The 27,477-nt window shown below is 48.8% G+C and overlaps 1 protein-coding gene across 2 annotated transcripts in view; it reads left to right on the top strand.

The window, feature by feature from the left end:
* LOC146863719 (uncharacterized) overlaps positions 1-27,477 on the top strand; it is a 320,036-nt gene that overhangs the window by 107,960 nt on the left and 184,599 nt on the right. For both annotated transcript variants that reach the window (XM_085627867.1, XM_085627868.1), the window contains one exon: positions 10,044-10,147. In XM_085627867.1, coding sequence (XP_085483993.1) covers positions 10,044-10,094 — 51 coding nt within the window. In that variant the 3' untranslated portion in view covers positions 10,095-10,147. The remainder of the gene's footprint in view (positions 1-10,043; positions 10,148-27,477) is intronic.

A 27,477-nucleotide genomic window follows, 5' to 3' on the forward strand; every position in this document is an offset into this window, starting at 1 on the left:
GCCGGACCCTGTCCCGGGCACCCTGCCATGCGGCAGGACCCAGGACGGAGCCTGGGGTGGGGAGGCCGCCCTCCCCGGGTCCCTCAGGAGCCTGGCCGGAGCTCCTGAACCCAGCCAAGTAAGGGGAGGCTCCCCGGCCACAACGGAACCCCGTCCTGGGCCTTTGGCAGTGCTGCAGGCCAGAGGATGGGCCCAGGGCCGGAGACCCCAACCCGGGGCCCAGCAGGGCCCCTGGGCCCAGCCAGAGCTCCGAGGCCCGGAGGCGCAGGGGAAGCCTCCCCAAACAGTCTATCCCTAAACAGACCGAGTGTGCCCAATCAATCAGAGTACGGCCTGGGCATCCCCTGGCAGGCCGCCCTGCGTGGGGTGGATGGCAGCTTCACATCCCTACCTGCTGCCGGGGCGAGGGGGCTCGAAGGAAAGGCCCATCGGGAAGGGGCTGAGAGGCAGGAGTAGACCCGGGCCCTCGGGTGCCTCGGCGGGCGGGCCCAGGTGCTGCCTTCCCCCATCTCGGGATTGCCGGAACTCACGGAGGTCTGACCCAGCAAACAAGGAGAAAAAGGACCATCCGGAAGGGGGCTGGGAGGCAGATGCGTACCCGGGCGCCTGGGGGCCCCGGCAGGTGGGGCCGGGTGCTGCCGTTCCCCAGCCGCACTCCCCGGGGCCCCTGAACTCCTGAACCCAGCCAAGCAAGGGGAGGCTCCCGGCCACAATGGAACCCCGTCCCAGGCCTTTGGCAGTGCCACAGGCCGGGGCACAGGGCCCATGCCCAGGGCCCAAGGGCTGGGGCCCAGGCCTGGGGCCAGGGAGGGCCCTGGGACCCAGCCGGGGCTCCCAGTCCCGGAGGCACAGGGGAAGCCTCCCCGGGCCCACCGGACCCTGTCCCGGGCACCCCCATGTGGCAGGACCCAGGACGGAGCCTGGGGTGGGGAGGCCGCCCTCCCCAGGTCCCTCAGGAGCCTGGCCGGAGCTCCTGAACCCAGCCAAGCAAGGGGAGGTTCCCCGGCCACAACAGAACCCCGCCCTGGGCCTTTGGCAGTGCTGCAGGCCAGAGGACGGGGCCCAGGGCCGGAGACCCCAACCCGGGGAGCAGCAGGGCCCCTGGGCCCAGCCAGGGTTCCCAGGCCCGGAGGCACAGGAGAAAGCCTCCCCGGGCCTGCTGGAGCCTATCCCGGGCATCCTGCCACACGGCTGAACCCAGGAGGGACCCCGGGGTGGGGAGGCCACCCTCCCCGGGGCCCTCAGGGGCCCCGGCTGGAGCTCCTGAACCCAGCCAAGCAAGGGGAGGCTCCCCGACCACAATGTAACCCGTCCTGGGCCTTTGGCAGTGCCGCTGGCCAGGGGACTGGGCCCAGGCCTGGGGCCCAGGCCTGGGGCCTGGCAATGCCCCGGGACCCAGCCAGGGCTCCCAGGCCCAGAGGCACATGGGAAGCCTCCCCAGGCCCACCAGACCCTGTCCCGGGCACCCTTCCACATGGCAGAACACAGGACGGAGCCTGGGGTAGGGAGGCTGACCTCCCTGGGGCCCTCAGGGGTCCCGGCTGGAGCTCCTGAACCCACACAAGCAAGGGGAGGGTATGGGTCCCTGGGCTGAAGCCCCTGTCCTTGGGCCCAGCGGGGGCTCCCAGGGCCGGAGGCGCAGAGGAAGTCCCAGGGCTGGGGCGGCATCCTGGCCTGTCCAGCTGCCGGCTGAGGACCGCTAGGCTGAGAGGGGACCCAGAGTACCCTGTCCCTCGTAATCCGGAGGAAGGCTACCCCCCTTTCTGGTAACCTGCATACACCACAAGGCTCAGTGTACCCTAGGCACGAACGTGCCCAGCCTCCTGGAGCCCTGGCTGGGATTTGGGAGGCAAATGAGCCCTCATTGGGACTTCCAGGCCGGCCTGGCCATCTAGTCACCCCTTTGGAATGCATTGCATGTGAACAGATGGCCAAGGGGAGATGTGTGACCAGATGGCCAGGACTGAAAGGGCTCCCATCTGCCCACCCCAAGCCTTAGCGCTAGGGTTCCCGTCTGCCCATGCAGGGCTCGAGGGCTCCGCTTCCCGTGGGCTCGGGAACCCTGGCTGCGACTCAAGCCTGGGGAAGGACCACCGGAGCTCTCGGGCCCTGACGCCAGGGGGATGACTGACCGGGAACCATGGAGCCCGTCCTGGGCACTTTGCCACACCGTGGGCCGGAGGAGGGAGCCCCGGATGGCTAGGAGGTGTTGCCTGGGCATAGCCCATCTGGTCCCTGGCAGAGAACAGCCAGCCCGGGAGGGGTGTCCTGGCATACCCCACCCCTAGTAATCTGGAGGAAGGTTACCCCCCTTTCTGGTAACCCTTGCGCACTGCAAGGCTCAGGGGACCCTAGGCGCAAACGTGCTCGACCTCCTGGAGCCCTGGCTGGGATCCGGGAGGCAAATGAACCCACATCCGGACTTCCAGGCCAGACCGGCCATCTGGTTGTCACATTGGAAAGCATTGTGCGCGACCAGATGGCAGAGGTGCGACCAGATGGCCGGGAACGAAAGGACTCCCATCTGTCCAACCCCGAGCATTCACGCTATGGTTCCCGCCTGCCCATGCAGAGTTTTGGGGGCTCTGCTTCCCGGGGGCTCGGGGACTCCGGCTTGGACTCAAGCACAGGGAACATCCACTGGAGCTCTCGGGACACGACGCTCAGGGGATGACTGCCCGGGAACCATGGAGCCCATCCCGGGCACTTTGCCACGCCGTGGGCAGGAGGAGGGAGCCCCGGACGCCTAGGGAGGTGTTTCCCAGGCATAGCCCATCTGGTCCCCGTCTGAGAACCGCCATCCCCGGGAGGGGCGTACCGGCATACCCTGCCCCTAGTAATCCGGTGGAAGGCTTCCCCCCTTTCTGGTAAACTGTGCGCATCGAGTGATGGAGGGGACCCTAGGCGCAGAGGTGCCGACCTCCTGGAGCCCTGGCTGGGATCAGGGAGGCAAATGAGCCCTCATCGGGACTTCAAGGCCGGCCCGGCCATCTGGTCGCCCCATTGGAAAGCATTGCGTGCGACCAGATGGGCGAGGGGATTGGTGCGACCAGATGGCCGGGACCGAAATGACGCCAATCTGCCTGCCCTGAGCCTTTGCGAAGGGCTCCTGCCTGCCCTTGCAGGGCTCGGGAGCTGCAGGGCTCAGGGGATGCAGGGCTCCGGGGCTGCAGAGCTCTGGGGATGCAGGGCTCAGGGGGGCTCGGAGACCCCACACTGGGCCTCAGGCATGGGTAGGCCCTCAGGAGCTCCCGGGGCCCGGGTGCCCAGGGAACCATGGAGCCCATCCCGGGCACTTTGCCTCGCTGCGGGCTGGAGGAGGGAGCCCCGGACGCCGGGGAGGTGTCATCCGGGCTTAGTCCATCTGGTCCCCGCCTGACAACCGCCCTCCCCGGGAGGGGCGTCCCGGCATACCCTGCCCCTATTAATCTGGAGGAAGGCTACTCCCCTTTCTGGTAAACCGTGCGCACCGAGTGAAGGAGGGGACCCTAGGCACGGAGGCGCCCGACCTCCTGGAGCCCTAGCTGGGATCGTGGAGGCAAATGAGCCCTCATCATGACTTCCAGGTTGGCCCGGCCATCTGGTCGCCCCATTGGAAAGCATTGCGTGCGACCAGATGGCCGAGGGGATTGATGCGACCAGATGGCTGGGACCAAAATGACGCCAATCTGCCTGCCCTGAGCCTTTGCTGGAGGGCTCCCGCCTGCCCTTGCAGGGCTCAGGGGCTGCAGGGTATGGGGATTGCAGGGCTCGGGGGCTGCAGGGATTGGGGGGCTGCAGGGCTCGGGAGCTGTAGGGCTCAGGGCCTGCAGGGCTCCGGGGCTGCAGGGTGTGAGGGCTGCAGGATTTGGGGGGCTCGGAGACCCCACACTGGGCCTCAGGCATGGGGAGACTCACAGGAGCTCCCGGGGCATGGACACCCAGGGACCCATGGAGCCCATCCCGGGCACTTTGCCTCACCGCGGACTGGAGGAGGAAGACCCGGACGCCGGGGAGATATCGTCCGGGCTTAGCCCATCTGGCCCCCGCCTGAGAACCGCCATCCCCGGGAGGGGCGTCCCGGCATACGCTGCCCCTAGTAATCCAGAGGAAGGCTACCCCCCTTTCTGGTAAACCATGAGTGATGGAGGGGACCCTAGGCGCAGAGGCGCCCGACCTCCTGGAGCCCTGCCTGGGATCAGAGAGGCGAATGAGCCCTCATTGGGACTTCAAGGCCGGCCAGGCCATCTGGTCGCCCCATTGGAAAGCAGTGCATGCGACCAGATGGCCAAGGGGATTGGTGCGACCAGATGGCCGGGACCTAAATGACGCCAATCTGCCTGCCCTGAGCCTTCGCTGGAGGGCTCCCGCCTGCCCTTGCAGGGCTCGGGGGCTGCAGGGCTCGGGGGCTGCAGGGCTCAGGGGTTACAGGGCTCGAGGGGCTACACGGTTCGGAGCTGCAGGGCTCAGGGCTGCAGGGCTGCAGGGCTCTGGGGCAGCAGGGCTCAGGGGGGCTCTGAGACCCCACACTGGGCCCCAGGCATGGGGCGGCCTGCAGGAGCTCCCAAGGCCCGGAAGCCCCGGGACCCATGGAGCCTGTCCCAGGCACTTTGCCACGCCACGGGCTGGAGGAGGGAGCCCCGGACACCTGAGAGGTGTTGCCTGGGCATAGCCTCTCTGGTCCCCGGCAGAGAACCACCAGCCCGGGAAGGGTGTCCCGGCATACCCTGGCCTTAGTAATCCGGAGGAAGGCTACCCCTATTTCTGGGAACGCGTGCGCACCGAGTGACGGAGGGGACCCAGGGCGCGGACCAGCCTGGCCTACTGGAGACCTGGCTAGGATTGGGGAGGTGAATGAGCCCCCATTGGGACTTCCAGGGAAGCCCGGCCATCGGACTGCCCCATTGGAGAGTATTGCGTGCGACCAGATGGCCGAGGGGAAAGATGCGACCAGATGGCCGGGACTGAAAGGACTCCCATCTGCCCACACCAAGCCTTTGCGGTAGGGCTCCTGCCTGACCATGCAGGGCTTGGGGGCTCTGCTTCCTGGAGGCTTGGGGATCCTGGCTGGGCCTCAGGCACGGGGAGGACCACCGGAGCTCTCGTGCCTGGATGCCTTGGAGAGGACTGCCTTGGACCCATGGAGGCTGTCCCGGGCACAGACCATCTGGTCCCCGGCAAAGAACCGCCAGCCCGGGGGTTGGTGTTCTGGCATACCCTGCCCCTACTAATCTGGAGGAAAGCCATCCCTCTTTCTGGGAATCCGTGCGCACCGAGACACTTAGGGGACCCTAGGCCCAGATGCACCCGACCTCCTGGAGCCCTGGTTGGGATCGGGGAGGCGATTGAGCCCCCATCGGGACTTCTAGGGCAGCCCGGCCATCTGGTCACCCCATTGGAAAGCATCGCGTGCGACCAGATGGCCGATGGAAAGGTGTGACCAGATGCCCAGGACCGAAAGGAAACCCATCTGACCGTGCCGAGCCATTGCGGTAGGGCTCTCGCCTGCCCTTGCAGGGCTCTGGGGCTTTGCACCAGGGACCTTTGTCCCGGGTAGATGGACACTTGGCAGGCCGGATGAAGTGGGCGCCAAGGCCCTGACCGAAACTCAGGAGGCCCGGGCCGGTCCCTGCTTCTCAACCCAGCCAGGCTGGGGAGATTGGGGAGCCAGCCCAAGCACTAGTGACCCCTGTCCCGGGCACACGGTCCCTCTGGTTGTGCGCTCATTTTCCACAATTGTTTTCAAAATTCTGCGTAGTGGCACTAGGCAAAGTCCACCCAGCCCTACTCACAACACCTTAGGAGCATACAATTACACTGTCAATCAATCAATCAATCAGGGAGTTTGAAGCACACTACTCACCCATGTGGGTTTCACGGCGCTGCAGGGAGTGGGGCAGCTCCAGTCAGTTGAAGAGCCAGGTCTTGCGCGTCTTTCTGAAGATGTGCAGAGTGGGGGCACATCTGATGTCTATCGGGAGCTCGTTTCAGGTCTTAGCCATGATGTAGGAAAAGGATCTTCCCCCCGTTCTTGCTCTGCAGATGCGCAGTTTCTCTCGGGTACGTAAATGGAGATTCTTTTGAGATATTGGGGAGGCATTTGTAGGCGTGAGTGAGTATCTTGAAGGTTACTCTTTTCTCGATGGGGAGCCAGTGGAGGTCTTGCCTGTATTAGGCCATGTGTTTGTATCGAGGGATGTTGAGGACGAGCCTGGCTGCTGTGTTATTTATGGTCTGTAGTCACCGGAGTAGAGACTTATTTATTCAAGCACAGAGGGCATTTCTTTAGTCCAGTCTGCTGGTTATGAGTATGTGGGTGACGGTCTTTCTTGATTCAGGGGGCATCCATTTGAAGGTTTTTGAAAGATGTAGAGGGTGTTGAAACAGATGCTCTGTCAGGTCATGGAGAGGGAGGAGTCTAGTTCGATGTTGAGGTTCTGGGCGTTGCCTGTGGGGGTGGAGGGGCTGCCAAGGGTAGTGGACATTTGTGTTTAACCACAAAAGACCTGCTCCTAAAGTGATAACCACTATAAGGTTTGAGTTATATTGTGAGTGGGGACATCTCACAAAAAGTAACAGACTGGTCTCACACACCACCTGGTGTCATGCTTCATCATTGACCAGTCCTCGCCCTCTAAAACCTTGGTTTGATTGAGGGCGGCCATACACCTGACGACAGGGATGCACTTCTAAACTAAGTGGGGGCCCGTGTATGAGTGAGTGAGATTAAAAATCATTATAGTTATCCTCATTGTGTTTTTTAATGTGAAACCTCTAAACACAACGGTTAGGGGAGACTAATTTCCCCACATACCGTTACCTGCTTTCAAACATCATATAGTTACCTTTCACATTAAAAAACATAAAATACCAAAAAGGATGCTTTCTGCACCAAGATTACCTTTCTTCCAAATTTTGTGTAATTGTGTTTATCTAGTTTTTCTGTATCAATGTTTCTTTTCCTATGGCAAATTGCTTGGAGAAATTGTTTAAAGTGATGTTATTCTTCAGGATGGTAATAATATCTTACTTTACATTAAAAGAACTCAGAAATTCACTGAAGAAATCAAAGTTTAAAGTAACATTATTGTTTGGTGAAAAAATAAGTTAAAACATTTTTCAAATAAAAATAAAACCTTGAAATTCACAGTTAGAATTTAAGGCCAGAAGTATCAAGAATTGCTTTTGCGATTCTTAAATAGCAAATATTACCAATTTGCTATTTTAGAATGGCAAAATGCAATGTATGTAGGATTTGCAGATTTGTTTGCGAATCCTTAACATTCCCTATTAGCGAATCGTAATTTGTAATTCGCTATTAGGGAATGCCTTCCCATTCATGGCCTAGAGGCCCATGGAAATGAATAGGAAGGCATTCGCAATTTGCGATTACCAAATAGATAATCGCAAATTGTGAATGCAATTGCAAGGGTGCCAGAGGGACATAAGGCCCCCTGATGCACCCCCTAAAAAGGTAAGTGTGAACATGTGGCACACACACATGCCCTAAGGGCATGTTTGCGCGCCACATGTCACTTTGAAAAATGCAATTTTGTGCATTTTTCTAAGGATTTGCAAATTACCATCAACTTGAATTTGATCGTAATTTACGATTCCTTAATGCAAAGTCGCATTCTGAGAATACTTCTTCCATTGCATTTAGGAACTCGCAAATTGTGATTCCCTAACTGCATTCGCAAAATAGGTAATCGCAAAAATTGCGATTACCTATTTTGCAAATGCCTTTTTGGGTTGATACATCCCAAAAGGCTTTTTACCATTCCCAAACGGGATTCATAGAATCGTCCCGTTTGGGAACTGTAAAACCATTGATGCATCTGGCCCTTAGTTCGCCAACACGAACCTGTGTCCTCACCATGCACAGTTTTGTCATTAATGCTCTACTGATGTAATATGTGGGGTAGTCAGTAGTGCTTGGCGACTGCATACATTATTGTTACTTTTGGGCACAAGTTGTAGTTAATTAAAATAAGTTGGTGAATTTCAGTGGCTTTGTTTAAGATGATATGTTTTAACATTTTCATGTCCCTTTAAGCTTTGTTTTTTTCAATGAATCGCTAAAGTTTCTTATAATGCAAAGTAAGATATTATTACCATGCTTAACTATAGCATTACTTTAGCCTTTGTTTTTTCTGTGACTTTCCAGTTTTATAGCGTAAAGTAATATTTAATTACCCTACGTAACAACAGGCCCAGCACCCAAACATTGCAAATAGGCAACTCCAGTACCTGGCCCCACTGAGGGGGGCTGGCTTTGGGCCAGGACATACACCCATCCCCCCACTGTGCATGGCTTATGCATATCAGCGAGATGGATGCAGGGCTTGCAGCATAAACTCATGCAGGTGCACGTGGCTGAGTATAAGTAAGGCAGCACTACTCAATAATTACAGTGAGCTATATATTTCATGAATTTTCACAGTTCAATGTTTTGTATTTGTCATTAAATACTTGCAATAAAGTAATAAACATGTTTTTTTAACAATATTTAGGCTACAAAATGCAGCCATATACCCAACTGAAATGTGATAAGCGCTGCTAGGGTTCTTAATATTGCTGAGAGGCGCACCACTCCCTGCAAATCCCACAATATTGGTAAAAGTGCTTGGTAGTGTAGTACCCCCGTTTCTTCTAGGGACATCACCCAGCTGCAAAAAATAATTTAGACATCCCTTGCAGGGCAGTATGAGTCAATCCTTCAAGGAGCAGTGAATAATAAATTAGCAGCTCCTGACATTTTTTTATAATATTTTTGGGGTGGTTTGGTGACCACCAGAGACAACCACATTTTTTATTTTGTTTGAAAGTTGTGCAGGAAGAAGCAGGGTCCCTGCCCCCCCAGCCAGCCCTATACTGGTATACTGGCTAATAGAGAAGCTCCTACCCAGGTGGGAGCAGCATTTTTAAACTGCTCCCTCTGGCGGGAGCAAATTTCTGTTTTCTGGCTAAGGGAATACAGGCAGGGTATGCTCACACTCTCCTAGGCAGAAAACCACATTTGAGGGTAAGGGGAGCCCCCGGGGTCCCCACGGTACCATCCAGCTCCCCTTGCAGGAGCCAGACATTTTTTCATTATAAGTGGGTTCTCCAATGTCTACCCGGGCCACCACAATGTAAGGGGTTGTTGGCGGCTGTGGGGGGTAGCTCCCCAACTAGAAATATACTAGAGGTTGCCGAGAGCCATCATATTTCCTTTGCCCCCACCTGGAGGTCCCCAGGGCAGATACCTACAAGAGAAGGGGGACGAATGGCACCCTCCACTTTAATACACATTCAGCCCCAAGGGATGGGTATCTGGTTGCCAAGAGAGGCTTGGGAGAGTGTACCCGCTAAATCAACAGTAAAAATAGGTCCAGCAGATCATGAAACTGACCGAAAAACAGCTCAAATACAAGCCCACACACTGGCCTGTCAGACCACCCTTTCTCACACTGCCTGATTGACTTATAGGCCAATCTGATTTTTTATTAATACAGTAATAATGTGTTGTAAGGTATCTAGGTACCAAGTATACCATAATAATATTATTTGGTATATTAAGGTCACCACATTTTTCCTTACTGTTTAACTTGCCACTGTACCCTGAATTTGCAGGGCAACCATACATTTTAAATATTTGAACGTCCTGTTAATATATGGATGGTGTCTTAAAAGTTCACAACATAAAGTTCACCATAACCTTACCATGCCATGCCATACCCAATCCATACCAATGCTTTGTCACAATACGAATGGTATCATAGCTACCGAATCCTAAAATACCATACCATTGTACACCACAACATAAAAGAACCAGCATTGCATAGCACATCACATGTAACAAAACATGCCACAGAACAGCGGAGGTTAGTTGTGGAATCAAATTGCACAATATTTCATTGAAATAACAATATATCAGTTGTTACATAACCACAACAGCAAAAGGTTTTGATTCTGTCTCTTTTGAAGACAGAGCGGAGCCATATTTTACTGAAAATGTACAAAAAAATTATTCTGTTTTGTCAAATGTATCACATTTCATCACATATATCTCACTTTTCTAGGCATTCATGAAAGCTGAAATGATGGAAGAAAAATTCTGGATTGGAATGTGAAAAAATAGCAGGAGTTCATCCAGTAAGTGGATGGACAGTAGCAATCCAGGAATGTAAGTACAACATATTACAATGAATGAATATTGTGTTTTTTGTGTACAGATGTTATTTAGGAATTTAATGGCCTGACTAGTTTTGATATACCTATCCAATACACATCAAATAAACTAGCATATTATTTTTGCAAATACTGTTCATTTTCACATATGTTCTTCACACTTAAATTGGATTTGAATAAGAATTTGTGTCAATCATTGCACACTTTTTTTGAACCAAGGGCAAATTACAAAAAAATTCAAAGTATACTACATAATTTCAATTGTTCGGCTCGACACCTGCTTTGTATGCACATGACGCAACAACCATTTTCCCCATCTGTAACATATAATGGGCAGCATAAAGTTTTGGAAGGTAGAATAATTTCCACAATTTGAGGGGTCAATCAATCAGCATTTGTATAGCACGCTACTGTCATCCCTAGAGGTTTCTGGACGCTATGAGTACAACGTTTCCATCGAAGAGCCAGGTCTTGAATTTTTTCTTGAAGTTCGCCATGGAGGGTGTTGTTTGAAGATATAAGGGTAGCTTGTTATAGGCCTTGGCAGCAGTGTAGGAAAAGGATCAGTCCACGCTGTTGCTGTGATAGATGTGGCATGTGTTTGTCCGAGCTAGTGAGGAGGAGCACAGGTGTCTTACGGCTAGATTGGAGTTCAGTGGATGGCTGATGTAGCCTGTTCCTTGATCATGCTTAGTTTTGTAGGTGTGCATGATGATCTTGAACTGGCATCTCTTCTGGGCAGGGCAAGGTGATGGGGGTTTTCCTGAAGGAATTGTCCTAAATCCTATAGATCTCACAGTACATCTGGTTAGAGGCTTCACATATGGCTTGGACAGACCCCCTGACAAAGAACAGACAAAGGTACAATAAAGCGGAGATGACAGAATAGTTGTAGGTAGACTGACTCACCCAATATGACCCTTTAACTTGCATTTAATGCAGGTAAGATACAACTATAAATGGTTGGTGGAGTCAATGATTCAACCCTCTTTGTGGATGTTTGAGGCCTCTTATCAAAGAAGGAGAACATCTGTCGCATTCTGTCAAAATAGTGGGTGACACAATACTGAGATGCTTTCACTTGTGCACGTAGATGATACTAGCATAGTCTGCACACTTTCTTTTTCTTTTATTAGAGGAGTATCAAACCAGTACAAATGTATGCACAAACAAACAATTGTATTATTTACAATTCATACATATGTATTGTGATATAACTAAATCCCACTGCATTGATATCTTAATTAATTAATCCAAATGGTGGTTCATTAATTAATGTTATCCAGATAGCTTCTAACAATATAGCCATCTTCAATGAATGTGACTATCCCATTATGAAGATCTTCCAACTCAAGTACATTCAGCCACCGGTGCCCAAATCAAGGTTTGCCTCTTTCTCGCTTTCTGCCCCTTACATAGATACAAATGATACATTGATAAAAGTCTGGCGAGATATTGGTGATAAGTGGGGGTTAAGCGAAGGGGTGGCAATGCATTTGTAAGCCCCTGCCATAGCCACAAAAATAAATAAAAAAATAAAGCATAATTTCCCCCGGTCCTTAACAAATTGCTCATCAATACCAAAAACATCAGCTATGGTGTTATCAATGTCTGTATAACTAGGACTGACAACAAATACTGGCTGATTCCTAACTTTATAGGCTCCAGCTTTACACAATTACAGAAGATATGTGCTATAAATTTTAATTGGTGTATAATACAATTTGAATAATGCTTTGTGATGTTAACCTCCAACGATTTCCAAAAACGGATCCTCTTAGCGACTAATCTCCTGCCCCAAATTCCTGCTTGCTTTTCAAGGTCATCCGGCATTAAATTCTTAAAACATAATAGATTTGTCTGATTTTACACCCCTTGTAGCATCCCAGCAAATTCAGAAGTGGAACTCGTTCTAGTATAAATTAATTCCTATTTAGTTTAAAAAACAATAGATCCCTAATTTGCAAAATACTAAAAACTTTTTGTGTTAACCTAAATTTTGAATAGATTTTCACAAATGAGTACACTTAATACTAATTAAACACATCCACCACTCCAGTTTTTTCCCAGGAAAGGCATTTTTCAGCATGAAATACAGTTGGAAAAACTGACAAACACCAGGGAGGGATGCAATAGCTATAAAATTCTATTGCCATCTTCTGCCTCAACTGTACACAGAATTGAGACCTGGAACTCGGTCACAGGGCTGCACTCTCCCCGACAGCTCCTGCTATGAGTCACCACCGCTGAGCCCCTGCCTTGGGGGTTCGAGGCTGCTGCCACCACGTTTTGCTCCCTGGTAAAAGCGTTTCTGCCTGCATCGCTTCAGTTTGTTTTTCTGCTTTAATTTTGTTAATTGTGATCCATTGTTGGTAATCGTATTGTATCCCGCCATACTGTTAGCCTGCGTGCCGTCCCCATCTCCTGCTTCCCGCCTCTGCTGTCCCGGCCCCTCCCCTCTACCTGCACCCGTTCCCACCTCCCAGCTGAGCGTCCCTCCCCTCCCCTATTAATGCAGACCACTGCGGGGGAGCGCTCGTGAAACCTGGACCTCAGTCACAGGCCTGCACTCTCCCTGACAGCTCCTGCTCTGAATCACTGCCGCTGAGCCCCTGCCTTTGGGGTTCGAGGCTGCTGCCACCGCGTTTTTCTCCCTGGTAAAAGCGTTTCTGCCTGCATCACTTTAGTTTGTTTTTCTCCTGTAATTTAGTTAATTGTGTTCCATTGTTGGTAATCGTATTGCATCCCTTGCTTTCCTTGGTCTAGTACAGCTTCTAAAGATAAAGAAAGCAAGGTGTGGAGGGAAGCGCTTCTCCTTCTTAGCGGCCAAACTATGGAATTCACTGCCCACACATCTGAGACTTCAAACCAGCAGATATGTATTCAGAAAGGAAATCAAAACATGGCTCTTTTCCCAACCCTGAACATGTTGGTCAATGTCTCTGCACATCACTTAGCGCCAAAATGCCTCGGCAGTAGTGCGCTCTATAAATACACTCATTCATTCCTCCTTGCTGATAGCCCCCGTGCAGTCCCAACCTCCCGCTTCCCACCCCTGCTGTCCCAGCCCCTCCCCTCTACCTGCACCCGTTCCCGCCTCCCAGCTGAGTGTCCCTCCCCTATAAATGCAGACCGCTGCGGGGGAGCGCTCTTGAGACCTGGACCTCAGTCGCAGGTTTGCACTCTCCCTGACAGCTCCTGCTCTGAGTCACCGCCGCTGAGCTCCTGCTTTGGGGATTTGAGGCTGCTGCCACCGCATTTTGCTCCCTGGTAAAAGTGTTTCTGCCAGCATTACTTCACTTTGTTTTTCTGCTGTAATTTTGTTAATTGTGTTCTATTGTTGGTAATTGTATTGTATCCCTCTGCACTGTTAGCCCCCATCCCATCCCCATCTCTCACTTCCCGCCTCTGCTGTCCCGGCCCCTCCCCTATACCTGCGCTCCTTCCCGCCTCCCAGCTGAGCATCCCTCCCCTCCCCTAATATTGCAGACCGCTGAGTGGTTGTGCCACTGGCATGCCAGAGGAGCGCCTAAGGCAAGCCTGTCTGTGCCCGTCCGTGCCTGGACCTCGCCCAGCGCCAGACCCCCTGGCCCCCACAACCGACACGACTCCCGACGCCGGTACTACACTGCTATGACGCCAACATGGTCCACGACATCAATGCCGGCCGATCATCCACCTGCTTCCAGTCCGCCCCAAAGCTTACCCACGGACCCTTCTCCTGCATGAGATGCAGCTTCACCAGCACCCAAGCCACTGCCCCACACGCTGGCCCAGGACGCAACCATCTCAGATGCATACTGTGCAACACCTGCTCAGTCCACAAGCACGCCGTCAAACTCTGGAAACTACTCGACTCAACCTCCCCGGACATCGCCTTCCTGATGGAGACCTGAATGAACCCCACCTTGGCGCCCGACATTGCCATAGCCATCCCAGACAGATACAAGATCACCTGCAGGGACCGCACCAACAGACCAGGAGGAGGAATCACCATCGTTTACAGGAATACCCTCAGAATTTCGACCAGCACCAAAGACATCCTCAGCGCCGTCAAATACCTGCACTTATATATTCACACCGATCACAACACCACCCTCAGAGGAACCCCATCTACAGACGCCCTGGATCCCAGCAACAGTTCAGCGACTCCATCACTGGCGTCGTCGGCACGCACACCCTTGCATCCACAGTCTACATCCTCCTAGGAGACCTGAACTTCCACCTCAAGAACGCCAACGAATGCAACACTACCAACCTGCTCGCCAACCTCGGACTCAAACAGCTCGTCTCGACACCCACCCACACCGCCAGACACACGCTTGATCCCATCTTTTCTGCCAGCAACCACATCACCTTCAGCCACACCACTGAACTCCACTGGACCGACCACCACTGCATCCACTTCACCTTCAAGAAACCCACCATGCACCACCACCCACAACGGATCCCCCACCACAGCTGGAACAAGGTCACCACAGACCAGCTAAATTCCACCCTCACCCGAGACCCACCAACTGACAGCACAACACTGACACAGCCGCTCTCAACCTCAGACAATGGATCGACGACTGCGCCAACACTCTCGACCCGCTCAATAAACCCTCAAGCAGACGCACCAACAGAAAGGCCAGCTGGTTCACCGCCGACCTTCAGGCATCCAAGGAGACTTGCCGAAGACTCGAGAAGAAAAGGCACCACGAACAAACACCGGACAACCAAGCAGCCCTCAAGAACGCCATCCACAGGCACCACCAACTCATCCGAACCGCCAAAAGGACCTCCTTCAAGGATCGCATCAACAACAATGCACAAACAGCAAAGAGCTCTTCAAGATCGTGAAGAACCTCTCCAACCCCAGCTCCAGCTCCAATGACATCCCGCCATCACAAGACCTCTGCGACTCCCTAGCTGCCTTCTTCCACTGCAAGATCGCAGACATCCACAACAGCTTCAACACCCAAACTCCACTGACAGCCGCCGACACCTCACACTCACTGCCCCCAGCCACACCAACCTCCTGCTCTCCTGGTCCCACGTCAATGACGACAACACCATCAAAATCATGAACACCATCCACTCCGGCTCACCATCCAACCCCTGCCCGCACAACATCTTCAACAAAGCAAACTCCAGCATCACACCCCAACTCCGGAAGATCTTCAACAGCTCCTTCAAGACCACCACCTTTCCGGAGAGCTGGAAGCATGCCGAGATCAACTCCCTACTCTAGAAACCCAAGGCGGATCCAAAGGACCTCAAGAACTTCCGGCCCATCTCCCTTCTCCCGTTCCCGGCAAAAGTCATTGAGAAGATTGTCAACAGGCAACTGACCCGCTTCCTTGAGGAGAACAACACCCTAGACTCATCCCAATCCAGTTCTTGCAGCAACCACAGCACCAAAACCGCCCTCATCGCCGCCACAAATGACATCAGGACCCTGCTGGACAATGGCGAAACCGCGGCCCTCATCCTCCTGGACCGCTCAGCTGCCTTTGACACCGTCTGCCACCACACCCCCTACGCACGCCTCCAAGATGCAGGAATCCCTGACAAAGTACTGGACTGGGTCACATCCTTCCTCACCGGCAGAACCCAGAGAGTCCACCTCCCTCCATGCCGCGCCGAAGCCACCAAGATCACCTGCGGCGACCCTTTTCAACATCTACATGGCACCGCTCGCCAACATCATCTGATCACACGCCCTCAACATCGTTTCATACACCGATGCCACCCAGCTGATCCTCTCCCTCACCAAGGACCCCGCCAGCACCAAAAACAACCTACACGAAGGAATGAAGGCCGTCGTTGAATGGATGAAACACAGTCGCCTGAAACTGAACTCGGACAAGAGGGAGGTCCTCATCCTCGGCTTTACCCCCTCCGCCTGGGACGACTCCTGGTGGCCGGCCACACTGGGAGCTGCACCGACACCCACCAACCACGCACGCAACCTGGGATTCATCCTGGACTCAACGTTATCAATGACCCAGCAAGTAAACGCCATCTCCTCCTCCTGCTTCAACACCCTCTGCATGCTTCGCAAGATCTACAGATGGATCCCCACCAGAACAAGTAGGACGGTCACCCAGGCCCTCGTCAGCAGCAGACTGTACTACGGCAATGCCCTCTATGTGCAAACCATGGCCAAACTCCAGAAAAGACTACAACGCATACAGAACGCATCGGCACGCCTCATCCTTGACATCCCACGCCACAGCCACATCGCAGCACACCTGAGAAACGTGCACTGGCTCCCCGTCAACAAGAGGATCACCCTCAAGCTCCTCCTCCATGCTCACAAAGCACTTCACAATGCGTGACTGGCATACCTAAACAAATGACTCACCTTCTACACCCGAACCGCCAGCTTTGCTCCGCTAACCTCGCCCTCTCCAGAGTTCCACACATCCATAGAACGACCGCCGGCGGCAGATGCTTCTCCCCCCTCGCCGCCAAGACCTGGAACACCCTCCCCATCCACCTACGACAGATCCAGGACCTGTTGACCTTCAGGAGACTCCTCAAGATCTTGCTGTTCGAGCAGTAGAAGCACCCCCCCTCAGCACCTTGAGACCCTCATGGGTGAGTAGTGCGCTCTACAAATGATTGATTGAATTTATATGCAGCCTTAACTACCTTGAATTTAACTTTCTTAAAGTAGATTGGCTCAATATTCCTAAAAGAAAAGCTGCAGCCTCAGCTCCGAATAGCAGTACATAGATCGGAGGCAAGCCAATGAGTCCCAGGACTGTACTCTTCCATCCAGGTAGTAAAACCACCATATGCTGTAGTAAAGCCGCCAAGTAATAGTATCTGAAATTAGGCACTGTCCAATGGCCTCTGGCCCTAAGGAGCATCATATATTTTAAGGCTCTCCTCGCCATTTTTTTCTAATTTGATTCTTACAGACTGTCTCCATTTTTTTAAACCATTGCTGCTCTATTTCAAGAGGAATCACCCTAAAAAACAGAGAGAACCTTTGGCAGAAATAACATTTCAATTACATTAAACCATCCTATCAAAGTTAGAAACAGGGTATTGATCTGCATCAGGCCTCTCCCGCTTTTTGCCAACATAGGAGAAAAGTTGAATTCTACAGTTCTATGTACTTTGGCCAATATAATCACACGCATATGTTTTGCGTTTTCAACTCTGTGCTCGTCTTCCATTTGGATTATTTTATTAATCTTATTTGGGTCTTACATTTATTCAGGTGGTAACCTGCTATTTTTCCAAATACTTCCATCTCCCTTTCTACCTCCCTTATAGCAGCTGTAGGTTCAGGTGTTACTAATGCGTTGCCATCAGCATATACTAGTATTGTTGTTTTAATTCCATTCAATATGGCAGGGCTAACTACAATATTGTCCTAAGTCTGCCTAACAGGGAGTTAATATATAGTGCAAATAAAAGGGTGAGCATGGGTATCCCTGTCTTATCCCTCTTATAATCAAGATCTCATCTTATTCCTTCCCCATTATTTGCAGCCTAGTCATAGATTTATGGTATAATACCTGAACAGATGTAAGGAATCCGGGGCCAATCCCCTAACTCCTAAGTATTGTTCATAGATAGTCCCAGGCAACCCAGTCAAAGGCTTTTTCTGTGCCAAGCAGGATCATAGCCAGATGGGCTTCTGGTCTGCGCATGCATGCATACATATTGTAGAATAAATAATAAGTTCCATGCCTTAGCATGCTCTTGGGGGATCAACAAAAAAGGTGGTGAATGGAATTCTTAAATTAATCTCAGCCACTGGCAATTGCTCAGGCAGCAGCCCAAACTACTTTCTTTTTACCCAGCATACCACATTTTTTTGGGACCCAGCTATATTCAACTCAGACCTGACCCTTCTCCAGAGGCAAAAGTCCAACCCGAACTTCCAGGAAACCAGGAATGGTTATGCCCTAGTTATGGCTTCCTGAGCCGGGTACAGCTGGTTTCCACTTGCACAGCGTGCACAGGACCCACAACTGGGCATACTCATGCCACTTATGTTGCTACACTAAAGCATGCAAGAAGTGATCAATGTAATTCTTTAATTAATCTCAGCACCTTGCAAAATAATTAGCCTAATACCATGTATATGAACCTCATATCCTGACTCCTGCTAAACCAGTAAAAGTAATGTTGCTTGTCCCAGTGACTATATAGGTGAGTGAATATATGTTAAAATATATATGCATATGTGAGTGGGTGAGTGAGTAACCTATGGATGAGTGGCTATGTGAGTGATTGTATGGGTGAGTGAGTAGGTGGGTGAATATCTAAATGGGTGACTGATTCAGTGTGTGAGTGGCTGTATGGGTGTATTAGTGGGAGTGTAGGTATGTGTATGTCTGTAAGACTGGATGTGTGAGTGGCTGTAATGGTTAGTGAGTAGGTGCATGAGTGACTGTATATGTTAGTTAGTGGTTGCAATAATGGCAGTATGGTTGAGTTGATTTGTGAGTGGCTCAATTGATTAGTGAGTAGGTGTGAGTATTTGTATGGGTCTGTGAATGCATATGTCAGTGGTTGTGTTGGAGTGGGTACTTGAGGTACTGAATGGGGTCTAAGTGGGTGTATGAGTGGCTCTGTGGGTGATACCATCAGTGATGTTATGTGTGATTTCAATGACCATCTCATGAGTTATGTAATATGTGATGTCATAAGCAGTGCATTGCAAAGGCGTAAAATATAGTTAGCTCAGCTATCTATAATAGGGGTGGGCGGAATTTGCGTAATCGCGTTACGCAAATCTCCGCGAAACGGTAAAAAATCTCCGCGAACACGCAGAAATTCCGCGAACACGCGGAATTGCTTGTTCGCGATGCTTTTTTCCTGTTCACAGTTGCTGTTTGCGTGCTCAGGGAGAAATATCTCGCGAACACGCATTTTGAGAACGCGAACAAGAAAAAAATTTGCGAAGTCGCGGAAAGCAGAATTTTGGGCAATTTCGCGTTCTCCGCGGAACGCAAAATTACCGAAATTCCGCAAATTCCGCGAGCGGAACGGAATTTACCGCCCAGGCCTAATCTATAACTGCTACATTTCTCTGCAAGTGAAATGTGAGCCTTACTATAACATCCCTGTAACCTTTGGTTTTTGCACTGAATGTCTAAGTTTTAGCTGATTTTTTAAATAAAAGTTTAGGAATCAGCCAGGGTTTGCAGGAGCACTATCTCTTGCACAGCAAGAGCAGAAGACTAACATCTTGAAAAATGTGCTTGGAAAATGATCTGAACATAAACTTTGCCCTCTAGCCCTACATGGAAGTTACTCCACATGAGGCATCTGATGGCACTGATTTTGTCAGAATAATAAACTTTGTAGATAAGTACTCTGGACTAGGGGGAATTATGCAGTGATTTTAAAATACCGGTGCAATGCACTATGGACAATGATGTCCTGAGTAATTCAAAACTGTGAACTTGACTTTTCTGACTCGAAAAATATATAAAAGAGTGCAATAACAGGACATTATTGAGGGTATGGTTCGTGAAAATTGACAAGTCATGTCCTATTTAAGATAAACTGTGGACTGCACATATATAATACCAGTGTCATTCACAAAATGAGAAGGAAAGCACCAGCACTTTGTCCTTCCTCTCTGTATGATTTTGTGAAGTTTTTAAGTCCCCCTAGCACCTGCTCTTCGAATCTGCATATGATTAAGGTCCGTTGGGACTGAAACGCATTACGCAGGCTGTGATACTGCTGGTTTACCTGCTGGAATAAAGACTTTTGAATCCAATCTTGTGCGGTGGGCTTGACTCTCATGCAGTGAAGGTGCATGAGACTTTGTTAGTGTGTTTGTGTATATATATATATATATTATCTACTGGCGGTCGCCAGTAGATAGTTATAGTTAGGACCTATTTTCCATAGGAAATCCGCAACATTCTATTGGGAATATCTTTGGCGCCGATTGAAGAATCTTCGCGAAATTCTCCAAACTTTTGGCCAGATCCGCTCCGCTCCTACCCTGAAATTTTTGCGGTGAGTGATCCGTGAAGCGGAGGCCGAGAAAAAAGGGGGGTCCCAAAACGCGTTTTCCCCATGCAATTTCCCATAGGATCTGTTGTCGCAGCTACAGCCCGAACCGCTAAACGGAATGACACCAAATTTGGCAAAGAGGTAGTCCTCAGTTCGGACTCGTGCCTTTTGCATATTTGGTGTGAATCTGTTCAGTAGTTCCTGAGAAAATTAGGGTAAAAAAGTTAGTGATATCTATGGCCGCGGAGGATCCGCGGTCTGTACCAGCACCATACGCGCATCCTCCTCGAATGGAGCGTGCACCCTCCCGATCGCGCGCTGAATGCTAATTGGCTGTCGAGTGTCTCTCTACATTCGAAACCAGGATCTGTTGGCGGCCATTTTCTGCCTCGGTAGAAGTGAGGCTGAAGATGGAAGGTGAATAAGTGTGTAAAAGATATAAAGGGGCAGAGTGGAAATACTCTGACCCTCTAGATCTTCTTAGGGGGTCCCAGAAGGACCACCTGTTGCCCCCCCCCTTTTTTTAAAAAAACAAACGGCAAAATGCACGCACGGTGCGCGCATTCTATCGCGTTGGATGCACGGATTCTCTCGCGGTGGGTTCGCGGATCCAAGGAAAAAAAAAATGAAATTGTTGGGAGATAAAGATTAAGCTTAAGTGTTTTGTTCTTGAGTGGCTCTAAAAAGAGCCGTTGTGTTCATTCAGAGTTTTTGGTACTTATAAGTAAGTACCTATACAGAGTCTAAAGTTGTTGAGGAAGACTCTGTTTCCTTCATCAGTAAAGTGTACTCCATCTCTCCTATACATCTCTTGCATATGAAAGCGCAGATTGTTATTGTAAATGGACCCCATTCTGTAGTCTCGGAGAAAAGCAGAAACAGATTTATTCACATGTTTCCTAGCTTTCTCAATCTGTATACAAAAATGATCGGACCAGTTCCATGTCTGCCTTTGGCATATGTTAGAGTACACAAAGGCAGTTTTAGGGAAAAGTGAAATCAGTTGTGCAAAGGTGTCCTTCATAAGCATTTCCAGACCTACCCCAGTCGAAGTGCCTAGGTCATTGCCACCACAGTGCACTATTATGAGGTCAGGGTGTTGGATTTGCATGAAGGATTTCACCAATGGCATCAATTGGTGGCACTTTAACCCTCTCTGTCCAATCCATTTAATATCTACATTTGGCAAACCTAGGTCTTTGTGAATGCCTTTGTTTTCGGCATACCTTTGGCTCCAGAAAATGTAGCTGTGTCCCACAATCCACACTGTAAGCATCTTGTAAGGAGGTCTGGATGCACTCAGATGGTCTCTGTAAATGAAATGGCAGTTTGGAAAGTAAGATGTTTCTAAAATGGTGGCTAAGATGCAATTTTGAAAAAAGACAAGAAATCATTGGTTGTTTAACAACCTTCTACACTGAAAGGTAGGGTGCATGTTTCTGTTTTTTAAACGCATGATTCTTATTGGTTAACAAAAAGTGCGTGAAAGGAACATTATATATGATAAGCTGATATGTTGAGAAGTCAAGCACACTTGCTGTTTTGATTAGCAACATTGTGTGTGCTGAACTTGAGACCTGTGTGCTCAGTACAGTGTTCCATGACCTTTTTCTATGGTAACGGGCAGAAGGCAGATTGGGGGAAGGGTTGAAGTTTATGTCATTTGGAAAGGGTTGAAATGTTTAACCAATAGAAATGTGTGTTTGCTTTTGAATTTATGAGGGAAGGAATGTGATTTGATGTTTACATGTATATGTGTGGAAAATGAGAGGGAAACTTTGCCATTTTTTGGTTCTGCTGACAGGTGCACAGTGCAGAGATTCTGTATAAGAAAATCTGGTGTGTGACTGATATCTGGTGTGTGACTGATATACTTCTTAATCTACAAAACATCTTGAAAGGTGAATTATTTAATTGTGAGGGGATATATGTAGACTATTTTTATTTTAATCAGACTCATGTATTTTTTCTGCTAAAGTGTAGGGAGTATTTTTTTTCTCTACAATCTTATTGGCAGTGTGTGTGCATGTGGAAACCATTTTGTGATAATGATTTGTGTTTTTTCATGTGTTTGTAGACAGATAACTATGCAGTTCTTACATTTTGGTAGATTTAGAAACCACTTATTGTTTATGAATTACTGAAATGAGTTATGTTTCTGCAGTAAAATGTAGTACTACTTGTAGATGAAGAAATGTGTTTTGGTATAGTGCAAGGGATAGTGTTGTTAGTCTAGAATCACACAGAGAGCCTGTGTGCATTTGGGAACCACTGTGGAGAAGCGTTTGGTAACATTGTGCATTTGCTGACAGATAACTGTTTTGAAACCTGTCATGTTGTCAAGTTTTAATAGCATTAGAAGACCGTTATGGCTTATGCTTTCATTAAATGAGTTAGGTATTGACAGTAAAGTGTAGTCGTGAAATATGTAGATTGTGTGCAGTTCCCTTACCACTTCCAGTGTAGTGAATGAGTTTTGGTAAACTCCTAGGGATACTGGTGCTTGTCTAGAATCACACTGTGAGTCTTTGTGCATTTGGGAACCACTGTGAAAGAAGCGGTTGGTAACATTGTGTATTTGCTGACAGAAAACAGTTTTGAAACCTGTCATGTTGTCAAGTTTTAGTAACATTAGAAGCCAATCTTTGCTTATGTGTTGATTAAATGAGTCAGGCATTGACACTAAAGAGCAGTCGTGAAATATGTAGATTGTGTGCAGTTCCCTTATCACTTCCAGTGTAGTGAATGAGTTTTGGTAAACTCCTAGGGATAGTGTTGCTTGTCTAGAATCACACTGTGAGTCTGTGTGCATTTGGGAACCACTGTGAAAGAAGCGTTTGGTAACATCGTGTATTTGCTGACAGAAAACTGTTTTAAAACTTGTCATGTTGTCAAGTTTAAGTAGCATTAGAAGCCAGTCTTTGATTATGTGTTGATTAAATGGGTCCGGCATTGACACTAAAGTGCAGTTGTGAAATATATAGATTGTGTGCAGTTCCCTTACCTCTTCCACTGTAGCGAATGAGTTTTGGTAAACTCCTAGGAACACTGGTGCTTGACTAGAATCACACTGTGAGTCTGTGTACATTTGGGAACAACTGTGAGAGAAGTGTTTGGTAACATCGTGCATTTGCTGGCAGATAACTGTTTTAAAACATGTCATGTTGTCAAGTTTTAGTAGCATTAGAAGCCAGTCTTTGCTATGTGTTGATTAAATGAGTCAGGCATTGACACTAAAATGAAGTCGTGAAATATGTAGATTGTGTGCAGTTCCCTTATCACTTCCAGTGTAGTGAATGAGTTTTGGTAAACTCCTAGGAATACTGGTGCTTGTCTAGAATCACACTGTGAGTCTGTGTGCATTTGGGAACCACTCTGAGAGAAGCGTTTGGTAACACCGTGTATTTGCTGACAGAAAACTGTTTTAAAACTTGTCATGTTGTCAAGTTTTAGTAGCATTAGAAGCCAGTCTTTGCTTATGTGTTGATTAAATGAGTCAGGCATTGACACTAAAGAGCAGTCGTGAAATATGTTGATTGTGTGCAGTTCCCTCATCACTTCCAGTGTAGTGAATGAGTTTTGGTAAACTCCTAGGGATAGTGTTGCTTGTCTAGAATCACACTGTGAGTCTGTGTGCATTTGGGAACCACTGTGAGAGAAGCGTTTGGTAACATCTTGTATTTGCTGACAGATAACTGTTTTAAAACCTGTCATGTTGTCAAGTTTTAGTAGCATTAGAAGGCAGTCTTTGCTTATGTGTTGATTAAATTAGTCAGGCGTTGACATTAAAGTGCAGTCGTGAAATATGTAGATTGTGTGCAGTTCCCTTACCTCTTCCACTGTAGTGAATGAGTTTTGGTAAACTCCTAGGGATAGTGGTGCTTGTCTAGAATCACACTGTGAGTCTTTGTGCATTTTGGAACCACTGTGAAAGAAGCATTTGGTAACATCGTGTATTTGCTGACAGAAAACTGTTTTAAAACTTGTCATGTTGTCAAATTTTAGTAGCATTAGAAGCCAGTCTTTGCTTATGTGTTGATGCAATGTGTCAGGCGTTGACACTAAAGTGCAGTTGTGAAATATGTAGATTGTGTGTAGGCCTGGGCTAAATTTCCGTTCCGCTCGCGGAAATTGCGATAATTTGACATTTTCGCGTTCTGCGGAGAGCGCGAAAATGTCAAAATGTCCGCATTCCGCAGCTTAGCGATAATTTGTTTCTTGCTCGCGCTGCAAAATAATACATTCTCTAGCGCGCGCGCTCTCGCCTTACCTGAATCCCCGCGTTCGCCGACAAGTTTTCCCAATCCGGTCGCATTCTCCACGAGATATTGGATTGTTGGTAGCCATTTGCGCTGTCTCGCGACAGTTTGCGCCTGCAGTAATGTCATTGGTCACGCGATCACGTCTTTCTTCTCGCGATCATGCACCGCGAGAAGGGTGAAAACAAGATGGCCGCGCCCGCGAGCAACCGCATGGGTAAGTTGGCGAGCCGTGACCACGCAGAAAATACCGCGAACGGGCTGGAAAAAAACGTCTGCATCTTCGCGATATTTCCGCATGTTTGCGGAGATTTTTAACATTTTTGCAATAATTTGCGAAAGTCACTTTCGCAAATTCCGCCATCCCCTAATTGTGTGCAGTTCCCTTACCTCTTCCACTGTAGTGAATGAGTTTTGGTAAACTCCTAGGGATAGTGGTGCTTGTCTAGAATCACACTGTGAGTCTGTGTGCATTTGGGAACCACTGTCAGAGAAGCATTTGGTAACATCGTGCATTTGTTGACAGATAACTGTTTTGAAACCTGTCATGTTGTCAAGTTTTAGTAGCATTAGAAGCCAATCTTTGCTTATGTGTTGATTAAATGAGTCAGGCATTGACACTAAAGAGCAGTTGTGAAATATGTAGATTGTGTGCAGTTCCCTTATCACTTCCAGTGTAGTGAATGAGTTTTGGTAAACTCCTAGGGATAGTGGTGCTTGTCTAGAATCACACTGTGAGTCTGTGTGCATTTGGGAACCACTGTCAGAGAAGCATTTGGTAACATCGTGCATTTGTTGACAGATAACTGTTTTGAAACCTGTCATGTTGTCAAGTTTTAGTAGCATTAGAAGCCAATCTTTGCTTATGTGTTGATTAAATGAGTCAGGCATTGACACTAAAGAGCAGTTGTGAAATATGTAGATTGTGTGCAGTTCCCTTATCACTTCCAGTGTAGTGAATGAGTTTTGGTAAACTCCTAGGGATAGTGTTGCTTGTCTAGAATCACACTGTGAGTCTGTGTGCATTTGGGAACCACTGTCAGAGAAGTGTTTGGTAACATCGTGCATTTGCTGACAGAAAACTGTTTTGAAACCTGTGATGTTGTTAAATTTTAGTAGCATTAGAAGCCAGTCTTTGCTTATGTGTTGATTATATTAGTCAGGCATTGACATTAAAGTGTAGTCGTGAAATATGTAGATTGTGTGCAGTTCCTTTACCACTTCCACTGTAGTGAATGAGTTTTGGTAAACTCCTAGGGATAGTGGTGCTTGTCTAGAATCACACTGTGAGTCTGTGTGCATTTGGGAACCACTGTCAGAGAAGCATTTGGTAACATCGTGTATTTGCTGACTGATAACTGTTTTAAAACCTGTCATGTTGTCAAGTTTTAGTAGCATTAGAAGGCAGTCTTTGCTTATGTGTTGATTAAATTAGTCAGGCGTTGACATTAAAGTGCAGTCGTGAAATATGTAGATTGTGTGCAGTTCCCTTACCTCTTCCACTGTAGTGAATGAGTTTTGGTAAACTCCTAGGGATAGTGGTGCTTGTCTAGAATCACACTGTGAGTCTTTGTGCATTTTGGAACCACTGTGGAAGAAGCGTTTGGTAACATCGTGTATTTGCTGACAGAAAACTGTTTTAAAACTTGTCAGGATGTCACATTTTAGTAGCATTAGAAGCCAGTCTTTGCTTATGTGTTGATTAAATGTGTCAGGCATTGACACTAAAGTGCAGTTGTGAAATATGTAGATTGTGTGTAGGCCTGGGCTAAATTTCCGTTCCGCTCACGGAAATTGCGATAATTTGACATTTTCGCGTTCTGCGGAGAGCGCGAAAATGTCAAAATGTCCGCATTCCGCAGCTTAGCGATAATTTGTTTCTTGCTCGCGCTGCAAAAAAATACATTCTCGCGCGCGCTCTCGCCTTACCTGAATCCCCGCGTTCGCCGACAAGTTTGCCCAATCCGGTCGCGTTCTCCACGAGATATTGGATTGTTGGTAGCCATTTGCGCTGTCTCGCGACAGTTCCCACCCGCAGTAATGTCATTGGTCACGCGATCACGTCTTTCTTCTCGCGATCATGCACCGCGAGAAGGGTGAAAACAAGATGGCTGCGCCCGCGAGCAACCGCATGGGTAAGTTGGCGAGCCGTGACCACGCAGAAAAGACCGCGAACGGGCTGGAAAAAAACTTCTGCATCGTCGCGATATTTCCGCGTGTTTGCGGAGATTTTTAACATTTTTGCGATAATTTGCGAAAGTCACTTTCCCAAATTCCGCCATCCCCTAATTGTGTGCAGTTCCCTTACCTCTTCCACTGTAGTGAATGAGTTTTGGTAAACTCCTAGGGATAGTGGTGCTTGTCTAGAATCACACTGTGAGTCTGTGTGCATTTGGGAACCACTGTCAGAGAAGCATTTGGTAACATCGTGCATTTGCTGACAGATAACTGTTTTGAAACCTGTCATGTTGTCAAGTTTTAGTAGCATTAGAAGCCAATCTTTGCTTATGTGTTGATTAAATGAGTCAGGCATTGACACTAAAGAGCAGTCGTGAAATATGTAGATTGTGTGCAGTTCCCTTATCACTTCCAGTGTAGTGAATGAGTTTTGGTAAACTCCTAGGGATAGTGTTGCTTGTCTAGAATCACACTGTGAGTCTGTGTGCATTTGGGAACCACTGTGAAAGAAGCGTTTGGTAACATCGTGTATTTGCTGACAGAAAACTGTTTTAAAACGTGTCATGTTGTCAAGTTTTAGTAGCATTAGAAGCCAGTCTTTGATTATGTGTTTATTAAATGGGTCCAGCATTGACACTAAAGTACAGTTGTGAAATATATAGATTGTGTGCAGTTCCCTTACCTCTTCTACTGTAGAGAATGAGTTTTGGTAAACTCCTAGGGATAGTGGTGCTTGTCTAGAATCACACTGTGAGTCTGTGTGCATTTGGGAACCACTGTCAGAGAAGTGTTTGGTAACATCGTGCATTTGCTGACAGAAAACTGTTTTGAAACCTGTCATGTTGTTAAATGTTAGTGGCATTAGAAGCCAGTCTTTGCTTATGTGTTGATTATATTAGTCAGGCAT

The sequence above is a fragment of the Triturus cristatus genome, chromosome 2_1, assembly GCF_964204655.1.
Source record: "Triturus cristatus chromosome 2_1, aTriCri1.1, whole genome shotgun sequence".
NCBI lineage: Eukaryota > Metazoa > Chordata > Amphibia > Caudata > Salamandridae > Triturus > Triturus cristatus.